This window comes from Bubalus bubalis, chromosome 3 (assembly GCF_019923935.1).
Source record: "Bubalus bubalis isolate 160015118507 breed Murrah chromosome 3, NDDB_SH_1, whole genome shotgun sequence".
Taxonomy (NCBI): domain Eukaryota; kingdom Metazoa; phylum Chordata; class Mammalia; order Artiodactyla; family Bovidae; genus Bubalus; species Bubalus bubalis.
The window spans coordinates 138669965-138682861 of NC_059159.1; the positions used below are offsets into that span (position 1 = coordinate 138669965).

The following is a 12897-nucleotide window of genomic DNA, read 5'->3' on the forward strand; positions in this document are numbered from 1 at the left end:
TTATTGGAATATTGACTTAATATCTACATCAGTGTAATTACATCAAACTAGCCATTGCATGGGGTTTCCCTCGTGGCTCAGCAGTAAAGAATGTGCCAGCAATGCAGGAGACCCGGGTTTGATCCCTGGGTCAGGAAAATCCCCTGGAGGAAGGTATGGCAACCCACTCCAGTATTCTTTCCTAGAGAATCGCATGGACAGAGAAGCCTGTCCACAGGCTGTAGTCCATAGGGCAGCACAGAGTTGGACACAACTGAAGTAACTAAGTAGCAGCAGCAGCAGTCATCACCTAGAAAAGGAGTTTGACCATTCTCTGAGAATCATTATAGTCTGATAAAACCTGCGCTTTTAGGTACCAGGCCTATTGCTAAGTCACTTCAGTCATGTCCAACTCTGTGTGACCCCATAGATGGCAGCCCACCAGGCTCCCCCATCCCTGGGATTCTCCAGGCAAGAACACTGGAGTGGGCTGCCATTCCCTTCTCCAATGCATGAAAGTGAAAGGTTAAAGTGAAGTTGCTCAGTCGTGTCTGAACCTCAGCGACCCCATGGATTGCAGCCTTCCAGGCTCCTCCGTCAATGGGATTTTCCAGGCAAGAGTACTGGAGTGAGGTGCCATTGCTTCTCCGACCAGGCCTATGACTGCCTCAAAAAAACTGGCTGGGAGCATATTTTACCAATACCATCTACTTTACTCCTCCTCTATAGGTATGGCTAATCCTTTTAGCTTTAGAATGTAGATATATATTTAACAACAAATCATCACTGTATGGTAATACTCTATTTGATAAATTTTATCTTCGAACCGAGCAAGTCAGGAGGATTTTTCCAGTGTAATCTGAAAGTTCATTTAAATGATTAAATCATAGTAAAGCTAGCTGAATCCACTTTGGTAATTGCCAGCTTTGTGTCTAAATGAACAAATAACAGTAAGGATTACAGTTATCCTTGATTATTCCAGATAATACAAATAGGGACATGAAAAATGAAACTAACACATACAGCGTACCAAGTCCAGTCTAATAGCAACCTTCATCCTCTTTCCTTGAGCTACAAATAAATGGCAAAATCATCTACTGTAAATGTTCACTCCTCTACACCCTTCATGTTGAGTGAAGGAGTTAGTGTACAGTGATACAGTCTAAAGGCCCGTAAGCCCAAAGGCCATTTATGATCAACCACTAAGTAACCACAAGTTGAGTAAATTTTACAGACCCAAAAAAAATTACCAATGTATGCAAAAGACTAAAATGTTAAACAATATGGAGATAATATAAATGCTCAATTTAAATATAGAAAATAGAAACAAATGCTACTTTTTGCTTAAATATCCCTACAGTTATAAGCTATATAATGCATTTCAACACATAGCCCTATATCAAAGCTTAGTGATAAATGCTAAATTCACAAGGTCAAATTATCAGAAACGTCCTCTCATTTACTTTAACTACAGTGTATCTTCAGTAGAGGGTCTTTTAATGGATGCCCCTGTACACAGAGTTACTCAAATTTTTAAATCTTAACTATTTTCTATGTTCATTTAAAATAAGTTAAAATAATTCATCTGCTATTCATTTCCTCTCTCCCTTTCATCATGGGTGGAGAAATTTCTTAACTAAATATTCCAAATCACCAGACAAAGCTTAGTCCACATGTTTGTGGTATCTCTCAAAACTTGAGGAGAATCTCATAAAAACTTTATGTTAATACTTTGATACAAGGATGGATTTTTACGACAGAGTTTAAAGGAGAACTTTTATACAAAATTCAGGAAGGCTGGTTCAAACTTTTGATGACTTAAAATATCTAAATCAATAAATGTGTAAATACCTTTTTGTGTTCTTCATATTCTAATTTACTCAGCAACAATGCCTTCTCAAGATCTGCTTCAAACATTTCAGATGTCAGCTAAAAGTAAAAAGTTTCACAATAAACAGATATAGCATTATATGACAGCAGCGAAATAACTATGATAATATATACAGAATAAGAAAAAAAATACTTTAAAAAACAGTTGGGTTCTCCAAAGTTATCTATCCATACCAAAGTACAGAACTCCATGTTTTATAGATGATACCAAAGCAAAAACTTAAAATTTTGATATTTTTACTTCCTCGTTGTCAATTATCTGTTGTGTAACACAATCTTTTTACTCTAATAAAAAAAACTTACAAAGAAATTGACACTATAACAGATGTCAAAGATGGTATCTAGTTTTGAAGGCACAAAATATGTTACTAAAAACAAATAAGAATACTAAAAACTCAATAAGCATTATAAAACATACCATATCCTTAATATAGCCTAATTTGCAGGTACAGAACCTTTAAATAAGGTGACCAATTGTTTTGGCATATGCCTTATGTTACAGTAAAATTACAGTGCATCTTTTTATTGTTTTCTTTTTATTCCTTTTGTATGACTGGTCTACCTTTAAAGTCATCTAATACTACTGTAGTAAAATGATTGTGATCTGTATCTTTTGGTTCCTCTCCCTCACCACTCAGTCTCACCTTAACCTCTGACAATCCAGCTCCTGCCACCTCCAATCAAATTAGTCTTTAAGACTTACTTTTCCTATTTCCTAACTGCCCAAAAGAATTGGTACCATATCTGAATGAGACTTTGGGTTGTCTACCTTTGGAGGTAAGGTATGTCTGCAGCTAAATATAGGATAGTTGCAATAGGACAACAGTTAACTATCCTGGATTTGTTTACATGTATGTGTCAACTTACTCATACCATATAATAAAAACATAACTTCAATGGGCATTGCTTTTAATCTGCCCACAATACCTTCCTTTATTCCTTTGAATAACAACACTTCAATCCAGTGTCCTAGGATTCTGGCAAGACAGTCACCACCTGATTCTTTACACCACTCGCTAGCATACCCACAAACACCCCAGCTGCCATTGCAACCACCAACAGGAAGGGAGCAAAGGACCCAGCTACTTTTTGTTCTCTTGGGAATTAAATTTTGAGAATAAACACAAAGTAAGTAGGGTTCAATCAGCTGATTATAGCCTCTAAAAGTGAGTATACCAGCTCTACTAGTTCATGCCTAAGAGCACCCCAGAATTTCTTTTTTTTTTTTTTTTTACATAGTGAAAACTTTTATATTTGGAATTAGCCAGCTGGACTCAGTTTAGATGATGCCAATCTGATCAGAGTATTGACCTTAGCCACGTCAATGTCATAGAGCTTCTTCACAGCCTGTTTAATTTGGTGCTTGTTGGCCTTGACATCCACAATGAATACCAGTGTGTTGTTGTCTTCTATTTTCTTCATGGCTGACTCGGTGGTGAGGGGGAATTTGATGATGGCATAGTGGTCAAGTTTGTTTCTCCTAGGGGCGCTCTTCCGAGGATATTTGGGCTGCCTCCTGAGCCGCAGTGTTTTGGGCCGCCGGAAGGTGGGCGACGTCCGGATCTTCTTTTTTTTGTGGCTGTGGACACCTTTCAACACTGCTTTCTTGGCCTTCAAAGCCTTTGCTTTGGCTTCAGCTTTAGGAGGAGCAGGGGCTTCCTTCTTCGCCTTCGGCGCCATCTTCATGAAAAGCCAGAATTTCTTAGTTTTCCTCATTCCCAAGGTCTCATTGTTTAGTTTTTAATTCAAATCTGTTAATTAGTATCATTTACCAAATTATTATTTGCCAAAGTTACTCAGAATTGTTTCTGCTGCTTAGCAATTTAAAAAAACTGAACTAAAACAGAAATAAGTTCCTAGAAGGAGTAATCTGTTTCAAAGGGATACCTTGAAAATTAGAAAAATGTTAACACTGGACATCAGGACCTGATAAATCATTTATTTCTAATCAATGTTATCCCTTTGACAGTATCTCATCCAACCCTATACTGAGATAACAAAAAGAGGGGGAAAACTAGGTTTATCACAAAAAATTGATCTAACTCAGAGAAAAATACAATTAGAACTGAAATTGTAAATAAGGGCATACAGAAATTCTCATTAATTCCCAAGTGAATTGTACATACTTTTTCTAAGAAATAACTGAAAGAACTGAAGAATTACTTCAATCCAAATGAATAATGATCAGGAAAAAGTAATCTTTCTTAAAGGTTAACTTTTTATACTTTATTATATAAATGTGTATTTAAAGTTAAAAGGTAAAAATAAATTGGATTCGTGTTGTTGTTGTAGTTGTCCAGTCACTAAGCCATGTCCAACTCATTGTGACCCCATGAACTGCAGGATGCCAGGCTTCCTTGTTCTTCACCATCTCCCAGAGTTTGTTCAAACTCATAGTCATTGAGTTGGTGATGCCATCCAACTATCTAATTCTGTTGCCCTCTTCTCCTGCCTTCAGTCTTTCCCAGCATCAGGGTTTTTTCTAATGCAGTTGGCTCTTCACATCAGTGGCCAAATTACTGGAGTTTCATCAGCTTCAGTATCAGTCCTTCAGTGACTCTTCAGGGTTGATTATCTTTAAGATTGACTGGTTTGATCTCTGTGCTGTCCTAGGGATTCTCAAAAGAGTCTTCTACAGCACTACAGTTCGAAAGCATCAAATCTTAGGCACTCAGCCTGCTTTATGATCCAACTCTCACACCCTTACGTGACTACTGGAAAACCATAGCTTTGATTATGCAGACCTTTGTTGGCAAAGTGATGTCTCTGCTTTTTAATACGCTGTCTAGGTTTGTCATAGCTTTTCTTCCAAGGAGCAAGTATAGTTTCATTTCATGGCTGCAGTCACCATCGGCAGTGATTTTGGACCTCAAGAAAATAAAACCTGTCACTGTTTCCATTCTTCCCCCTTCTATTTGTCATGAAGTGATGGGACTGGATGCTATGATCTTAGTTTTTTGAATGTTGAGTTTCAAGTCAGATTTTTCACTCTCCTCTTTCACCTCCATCAAGAGGCTCTTTAGTTCCTCTTCACTTTCTGCCATTAGAGCGGTATCATCTGCATATCTGAAGTTGTTGATTTTTCTCCCAGCAATCTTACTTCCATGTTAATGACATGGATTCATGTTAGTATCACACAAAAAAAGGAAATTTATATCAATCTTTCCACCAAAACACAAAGCAAACAGAGTACAAAATATTTCAATATAATTAGAGCATAGCAAAAGTAACCCCATAGAAAAAGTAACAAAACTACTTAAATTTATTCTGAGCAAAGTTGTTTCAATTTACCACCATGCTATTAACCCATATTAATGACATTTAAAATTTACAGTAAAGGCATTTAAGATTATTTCCAATATGTCACATATTCTGACTAATATTCCAAAAACAAATCCCTGGGCAAGAGAAGAGGTGATGAAGGTGGGAGTCTTGCAAGATGTCATTATTCTTTTTCATATTATCTCATATAACTTAAGTATATCGGTAGCTGATTCTAAGAGCATGATAAAAATCAATGAAGTGGACCTTTTAAAAGTAAAAAATATGGCTCTCCCCAACATTTGATTCTAAACAAAGCAGTTTAGAGCTTACATTTACCTTTTAATTATTAACAAAAACTAGTATACAAGGAAATACAATTAGGATAAAATGATTTAAATTTCAGTTTAGCTTTATTAAAACTACAAAAAACTTATAAAATGTCACTATATGATCAATCAGTTTATAAGGATTCATAGAGAACCTTCTATGTGCTTTGCCTGTAGGCCTTAAAGAAGAAGCACAAATTTGGCTTTTGCCCTCAAAGCATTTCTACCCCAGTTGGGAACAGAAAACTTATGCACATGACACACAGAGAACAGAATAAGATATTAAAAGTGCTACAAAAGTTAAGGGAAAAAAGGTAAACAAGAACAAAGAAGCATACACAAAAGAAACTATTAAGTTGGTCCTTAAAGGATAGATATCATTTGGATAGGTAGAAAAGGAATGAAAGTATTTTAGGAGGAAAGAGTCATATGAACAAAAGTGTAATATTAAGAACAGACACATCATGGGATACATGATAAAAGATGAATTCTATGAAATACAAGAGGAATGTGAAAAAACACAGGCTTTGAGAGATCACACAGGTGGATGATTTAAATTTCTCTTCTACCCATGCTAGCTGTGACATGAGGCAAGTTACGTTCTGTGAATTTCAAGTTTGCTGCTGCTGCTGCTAACTCGCTTCAGTCGTGTCCGGGAGAACAGCAGAAAATAAGACTGCTTAGGTAGGTAAAATTGGGTTCCAGACACTCCCTAAAAACTAGGGATTCAGGATAGATCAAAGAGGAACACTGATAAAAGTGATTTTAAAGAAATAAACTGGCATATTAGGAGAATGAGAACTTAGAATCAACGGGTCTGGCTAAACTACTGTAGTCCCAGCATACGAAACCTGGACCTGACCATAGCAATGCAGGAAACAAAGAACACCATTTCTCAGCAAAGAATGACCAAGTTTTAGAACACTGATTAAATATGAAGAATGAAAGAAGGATGAATCAAAAATAAGATTTTTGATTCCATATAACAGGGAGAAAGGCAGCACAAAGCTACAATATCAGGAAAAAGATAACATGATTCCAAATTCCCTAAAGTTGTCTAAATTAGAGAATTAATCATAAGACTGCTACAAATGTAGTCTTCAATGTAATTAATTATCAGTACATGTAAAGGTAGAACTGAGAGGAGAAAAAAGTTTGGGCCTGAAAGACAGATACTGGATAAGAAAATGCAAATAAAACCATGATTCTTAAAAAGTACCTTATATGTAAGTTTGCAAGTTGAGAGCTGCTCATCATTTCCTTTGTACCCATAGAAGAGGATGAAAGGAAGAAAAAGAGGAAATGACCCTAAAATACCTACAGGATTGGAGAAGATACTTACATGTGTCCAAGATGGAGTACTTCAGACTCCCTTCCTCTAGGCTTCCTTCATGCCTCCTATCCCTGCTGCTGCTAAGTCACTTTAGTCGTGTCCGACTCTGTGTGACTCCATAGACGGCAGCCACCAGGCTCCCGCATCCCTGGGATTCTCCAGGCAAGAACACTGGACTGGGTTGCCATTTCCTTCTCCAATGCAGGAAAGTGAAAAGTGAAAGTGAATTCACTCAGTCGTGTCCGACTCTTAGTGACCCCATGGACTGCAGCCTACCAGGTTCCTCCATCCATGGGATTTTCCAGGCAAGAGTACTGGAGTGGGGTGCCATTGCCTTCTCCGGCCTCCTATCCCTATCCAGTAGTAAAACATTTTTTTTGTAGTTAAATAAACCTACAGGCTCAAGGGTTTATGATCAGTTAACGAGTATGAAAAACTGATGAAAAATAAGGACAGTAAATATTTTAGGACATTTTAAAAAATTTGCAAATCAAAGTACCATAAATATTTTACCCACTTTAAATCCAAGCAAAACAAATCCCAAATGAAGGGTTAATAGTTAATTTCCAATTCTCATAGGCTTCATGGGAAAAGGGTTGTTGCAGAACACGGGACATAATTCTGAGAACATTTAACACTTGCAACCAAGTGTTTAGCTACAGTAGCAGTAGTGCCCTCTGCTCCTCTAACTCAATGATTTTCAAAGTGTAGAAAGCAGAATTATTTCCCAGAAAACTTCAAATAATCTTATTGAACGTTATGATTTTTAAAGTTGGCAAAACCAATACAATATTGTAATTAACCTCCAATTAAAATAAATAAATTTATATTAAAAAAAAGTTGTCAATATTCTGCAAAAACTATGTGTTCATGTTCCATTCAAGTCAGCTAACACACTTTCATCTCTTCTGAGTGCTGTTTACATTCTGAGTGCTGTTTACATTTACTAAGTTGAATGCTTTAATTATATATAAAAGTAATAAAAATAGTTCACTGATTCATGGAAGGATTAAAAGTAGCAATGAAAGTAGTAAATAATACAACTTATAAAAACAGCATTAATTTAAAAAATGGACAGGACTCTAATACAGCGAATACAAAATATAAATCTGTATGTGTCAGGACAAAAGTGGTATCATATAAGCAGCTAAAAAGGAGAATAATAGAAAATTAAAATACCAAAATTAAGAGCCTCTTGATGAAGGTGAAAGAGGAGAGTGAAAAAGCTGGCTTTAAACTTAACGTTCAAAAAACTAAGACCATGGCATCCAGTCCCATCACTTCAAGGCAAACAGATAGGGAAAACACAGAAACAGTGACAGGTTTTATTTTCTTGAGCTCCAAAATCACTGCGGATGGTGACTGCAGCCACGAAATGAAAAGACATTTGCTCCTTGGAAGAAATGCTATGACAAACCTAGACAGCATATTAAAAAGTAGAGACATCACTTGGCCGACAAAGGTCCATTAAAGTCAAAGCTATGGTTTTTCTAGTAGTCATGTATGGATGTGAGAGTTGAATCATAAAGAAGGCTGAGCACCAAAGAATTGATGCTTTTGAACTGTGGTGCTGGAGAAGACTCTTGAGAGTCCCTTGGACAGCACAGAGATCAAACCAGTCAATCCTAAAGGAAATCAACCCTGAATATTCACTGGAAGGACAGATGCTGAAGCTGAAGCTCCAATACTTTGGCCACTGATGTGAAAGGCCAACTCACTGGAAAAGACCCTGATGCTGAGAAAGGCTGATGGCAGAAGGAGAAGAGGGCAACAGAGGATGAGATGGTTGGATGAACATGAGTTTGTGCAAACTCTGGGAGATAGTGAACGACAGGGAAGCCTGGCATGTTGAAGTCCACGGGGTTGCAAAGAGTCAGACACAACTTAGCGACTGAACGACAACAAAGACACCAAATACTTGACATTTCAATTTACTGAACCATCAGTCTATTTGTTCCTAGTTTTCTGCTATGAAATATGGTCAGACCAGTGACCTAAAGACATAGTTTTTGTTTCACTTTCAAAGTGCAGTAACCTGTATGAGTTTTTCCAAAACAAGTACCAAGTAATGCTTTGGAGAACAAAAGTGATGAATTTTGTTGCTAAAGTAAAAAAAAAAAAAAAAAAAACAAACACAAAGAGCACTCTTTATAGTGAAATCAAGTGCAAGTCAAACTATCACCAAGAGACTTATTATACCAGCCACAAGGTTAATGAGAAATATCTCTCACAAACAAAAAACAGAACAAGCTATTGGCAAAACGCCTTTATCAGGTGGACTAGAGGATAGAATGTGAGAAAACAATTAACTATGCACATGCCAGCAGACATTTCACTTCAGAGTTGGACAAAACCAGTGATATGTGGGGTCTGAGTCAATACAACAGGAGAAAGAAATACACAGAATCTGATCTATTTTTCATTCAACATCCATTAAAAGAGATTTTTCTATTATTTTTGAGCCATCATGTAAAATTTTGAAAGGGTAACACTGTAATCAGTACTGTGTATGCTAAGTCACTTCAGTCGTGTCAGACTGCGGGGCTCTATGGACTATAGTCCATATAACATTAACTGCCACCTTGACTTTCATAAAATGTTCTAGCTCCTTGATTTTTATTAAAACAAAAAATAGGTGCTGTCTAAAATAAATTTCTGTTCCCTGTAACAAATCTTTTTCAAAGTACACTTTCACTTTGGACATTAAGTACAATGTTCTCCTTTTATATGGCAGAAACTTTTCTTCTGTTGACATGAGATTAACTAAGATCCAGTGCTTGCTCCTAAGTAGATGTAATGGATTCTTCTTTACTGTCTATCTTGTTGCTGTTTAATGCAGCTCTCAGATTTTATGCTGAGGCTTAGTTGATGTAAATTTATGTTATTACTTTGACGATTTAGGAGTAGGAAACTGTCGTGGTATTACTCTTCTATATTTAAAATAAATAGTCATATAACAGACAAGATTTCTATATCCAGCTTTTCAATCGGCTCAGTTTGAATGTCATTCTTTTGGCAGTGGATATCCAGTTTCCCCAAAACCATTTGTTGTAAAGACATACATGAAGTTTCTCACAATGCTGTTGCCCTGTGTGAAGAAGAATACCTACCACAACTGCACGCCTTCTGCCTACTACAGTCAGTCTGGTCCCTATTTTTAAAATCTATTATTCCACACAGTAAAATAGATTGCAAGTGGTATACTGTCTATCAGTTCCAGAGCTTGCCTTATCTCTTCTTTACTTATCAGTGTAATTATCCCAGGAACTACGCTACTTCCCAGGACTTTGATTATTTTCCTACAAGTCAGACTTCCAAATAAGGTACCAGGTTTTCCTAAGTGACCCATCAATAGTATATCTAGTAGAAATTCCTCAAAGTTCCTCAGCCTTGGATGACATTTTTAGATAGGGTTAGGGCCAAGTTAACTATTTCTTTCTCCTAATTACCTGGTCATTTTGGCAGTAATCAATGGGGTCAGGAAGAAAGGCAATAAATATCTGTTCCTAAGTTCCCATATTACATGGAATTTATTTTGATGCACAATTGGGCAGTTTTCCTTTATTAATTTTCCAGTGCCCCTTGGGCCACTGGGAGAAATTCTCTCCGGTGAAGACACTGGGAAATTCTATTACTGTCTAAACAAGTGTATCCTTAATAATACTTCTAAACCAGAATAAAATGTCATAATGAATCCTGCAAAAGGAAAAAAAGAATCAAATAATCCCCCTAAAATAAGATGATTTATCCAGTTAACCAGTACCTTGAAATATCATTTTTGCACAGCTCCAGTGTAATAACAAATGCTTGTAATGATGAGCCTGAGGCACTACAAATTTCTATAGAAAATGTTATAATTAACATAGCTTATGTTAAGAGCATGGTTTAGTATAATTCTTTTAAAACTGAAACTCAAGCACAACAGGTATAGCCACTCCATTAAGCCAAACATCTGCTAAAATAATATTTATTTCCAACAGATCAAATGACAGTTTAACAGATAAGAAAATAACTCTTCATTTTTATACATACAGCATCTCCTAGAGTACATTCCAAATTTAGTATGTCATTTTCCTGAATACCACAAACACAAAAAGAAGCTGATTAGTTTTATTAAATTATCTCTTTGATTTAGTTATTAATGACATTTCTTTAATAGAGGCATAAAAGAAGAAAACATTGCATAAATAGGTTTAAAAAAAGAAATGTCACAAACTTTTACAACAAGACTGAAAAGGAAAAGTTTCCCCTCAAAGTCTTTCTTCTTTAAACAAACTGTCACGGAGTATTTCTAGTTAGTATTGGTCTTACAAATATGATTCTCTTTACTTTAAATAATTTAATCCTGTTTTTCTACCTTCCCTATCTCTACCTCATTTGTAAAAAGGCAGATGAAGTAAAAACTCAGAAAATAACTGTTTGAAACTAACAAACTAACAAAAATAATAAATGCGTCTATCTGCTTTCCTAGTTAGATAAAACCCAGAACCTCTTATTAAAAGTAGCATACACGTGTGAGTTAATCCAATATAAAATGCTCCTCAGAACAGTAGTGTCATGGTTGGATGCACTGCTATATAAAAAATGCAAAAATTCACTGAAATCTAAAGCAAAACAACTTAATTTACTTAGCTGACCTGCTCATCTCTTTGTCTCCACTCTTGCCAATTTTCTTCTCGTGAATCCTTCTGTACTGGGTTTGGTAATGAAAGCTCATGTTGAGCATTACAAATAGCATGGGAGGATTTCTGTGGAATTTTCTTAAAAGCAAGATTTCTGAGCTATGGAAAAAACAAAAAAAATATATTAAATTCAGTTTACCAATACTGGGATACTAATGATTTTTTTGGAAGTTAAGAAATCAATATTTTTATACTTCTAAATATTCATTATGCTAACTCACAAAGTCACTATGTGAACTTTTGTAATCTTTGTAGAATTTCACCAGCTTGAGAAAATTTTGGTGGATTTCTAGATGAAATGATTAGTAAGTAAAATGGATTATACTCTATTATACCATCATTTGAACCAATGTAATAATCCTGGTTTACTAAAGGGTTTATAGGAATAGCGAACAGGATAACAAGTATGCTTTTAAAATACAAAACAATAAGGTTCAATAAGATTAAACTTTAATGGCTTATAAATTTAAAAGTTTAAATAGTGAGAGAAGATAGCTTGAGGAACTCTAGCAACTACTTTGCTAGTCATGAAAAATACAGAGCCTACAACTAGCAATATATGGTTAGGAAAATACTTTAATTGGTTACAACAGTCCAGTGGGGAAAGAGGACAAATCAAAAAGGTCTGTCTTAGGTGATACAGATTGCTCTACATTAGTAAGTTTGAGGAACTTTAAAATATGATGACAAGAGACAGAGCAGTTCAAACATTTATGCCCCATGATTATTTCATTATAGATGTCTGCCATTTACATTTAATGTAGAATAATGAGCTTCTAATGCAGCAGACATTAGTGTCTACCCTAACAATGTTTGCAAGGTAAAAAGTTCCAGTGAGAACAGATGCTAATTTTGTTCCTCTTATATTGTAAAGACTGTAGCAGTTTCCCCTGTATCTCTAAAAGGGAAAAAAAAAAACCCCCAAAACTTGTGATCTAATAGCTTTAAAGATTTCTCCAATAAAAGCAATGGATACGTTTTTCAAAAAATACAGGGCTTAGCCCACAAAGTAACATAATGAATTAAAACTGTACTGGTCAAGCCACTCCCAACAGTAAGAATAATCTGAGACACAGAGGTTGAAACAGGGAGAAAAGTACTGAGAGGCTATTATGGATTAAATTGTATTGCCTCAAAAAATATGTTGTAGGCCTAACTCTTGCTGTCTGTGAATATGACCTCATTTAGAAAAAGGATCTTTGCAAATATAGTCAAGTTAAGGTTAAAATGAATTAGGCTGGGCCCTAGTGAATAAAAGGTATAGACAAAGATATACGAAGCCAAGAACACTGAAGACTGACAGCTACGATAAGAAGCTAGGAAGAAGAGAGAGGAAAGGAAGGATTCTACTCAGAAAGAGCCTGGTCCTGTTAACACCATGGTTAGAACTTCCAGCCTCTGCAACTGTTAAGAGAATACATTT

At 35.9% G+C, this 12897-nt stretch overlaps 2 protein-coding genes across 4 annotated transcripts in view; both read right to left on the minus strand.

Moving 5' to 3' along the window:
• Nucleotides 1–12897, minus strand: part of GKAP1 (G kinase anchoring protein 1) — a 94039-nt gene that overhangs the window by 64832 nt on the left and 16310 nt on the right. For all 3 annotated transcript variants that reach the window (XM_025281947.2, XM_025281946.2, XM_044940237.1), the window contains 2 exons: nucleotides 11430–11573; nucleotides 1831–1908 (listed from right to left, as the gene is read on the minus strand). In XM_025281947.2, the coding sequence (XP_025137732.1) occupies nucleotides 1831–1908; nucleotides 11430–11573 (222 nt within the window). The remainder of the gene's footprint in view (nucleotides 1–1830; nucleotides 1909–11429; nucleotides 11574–12897) is intronic.
• Nucleotides 1832–3575, minus strand: LOC112583937 (60S ribosomal protein L23a-like). The gene has a single exon (XM_044940239.1). It carries the CDS (start codon nucleotides 3553–3555, stop codon nucleotides 3130–3132), a length of 426 nt encoding a protein of 141 aa, XP_044796174.1. The 5' UTR covers nucleotides 3556–3575; the 3' UTR covers nucleotides 1832–3129.

Bases quoted from the DNA above. Each gene is read 5' to 3' on its own strand.
- LOC112583937 (XM_044940239.1), bottom strand. From the start codon at position 3,555: ATGAAGATGGCGCCGAAGGCGAAGAAGGAAGCCCCTGCTCCTCCTAAA.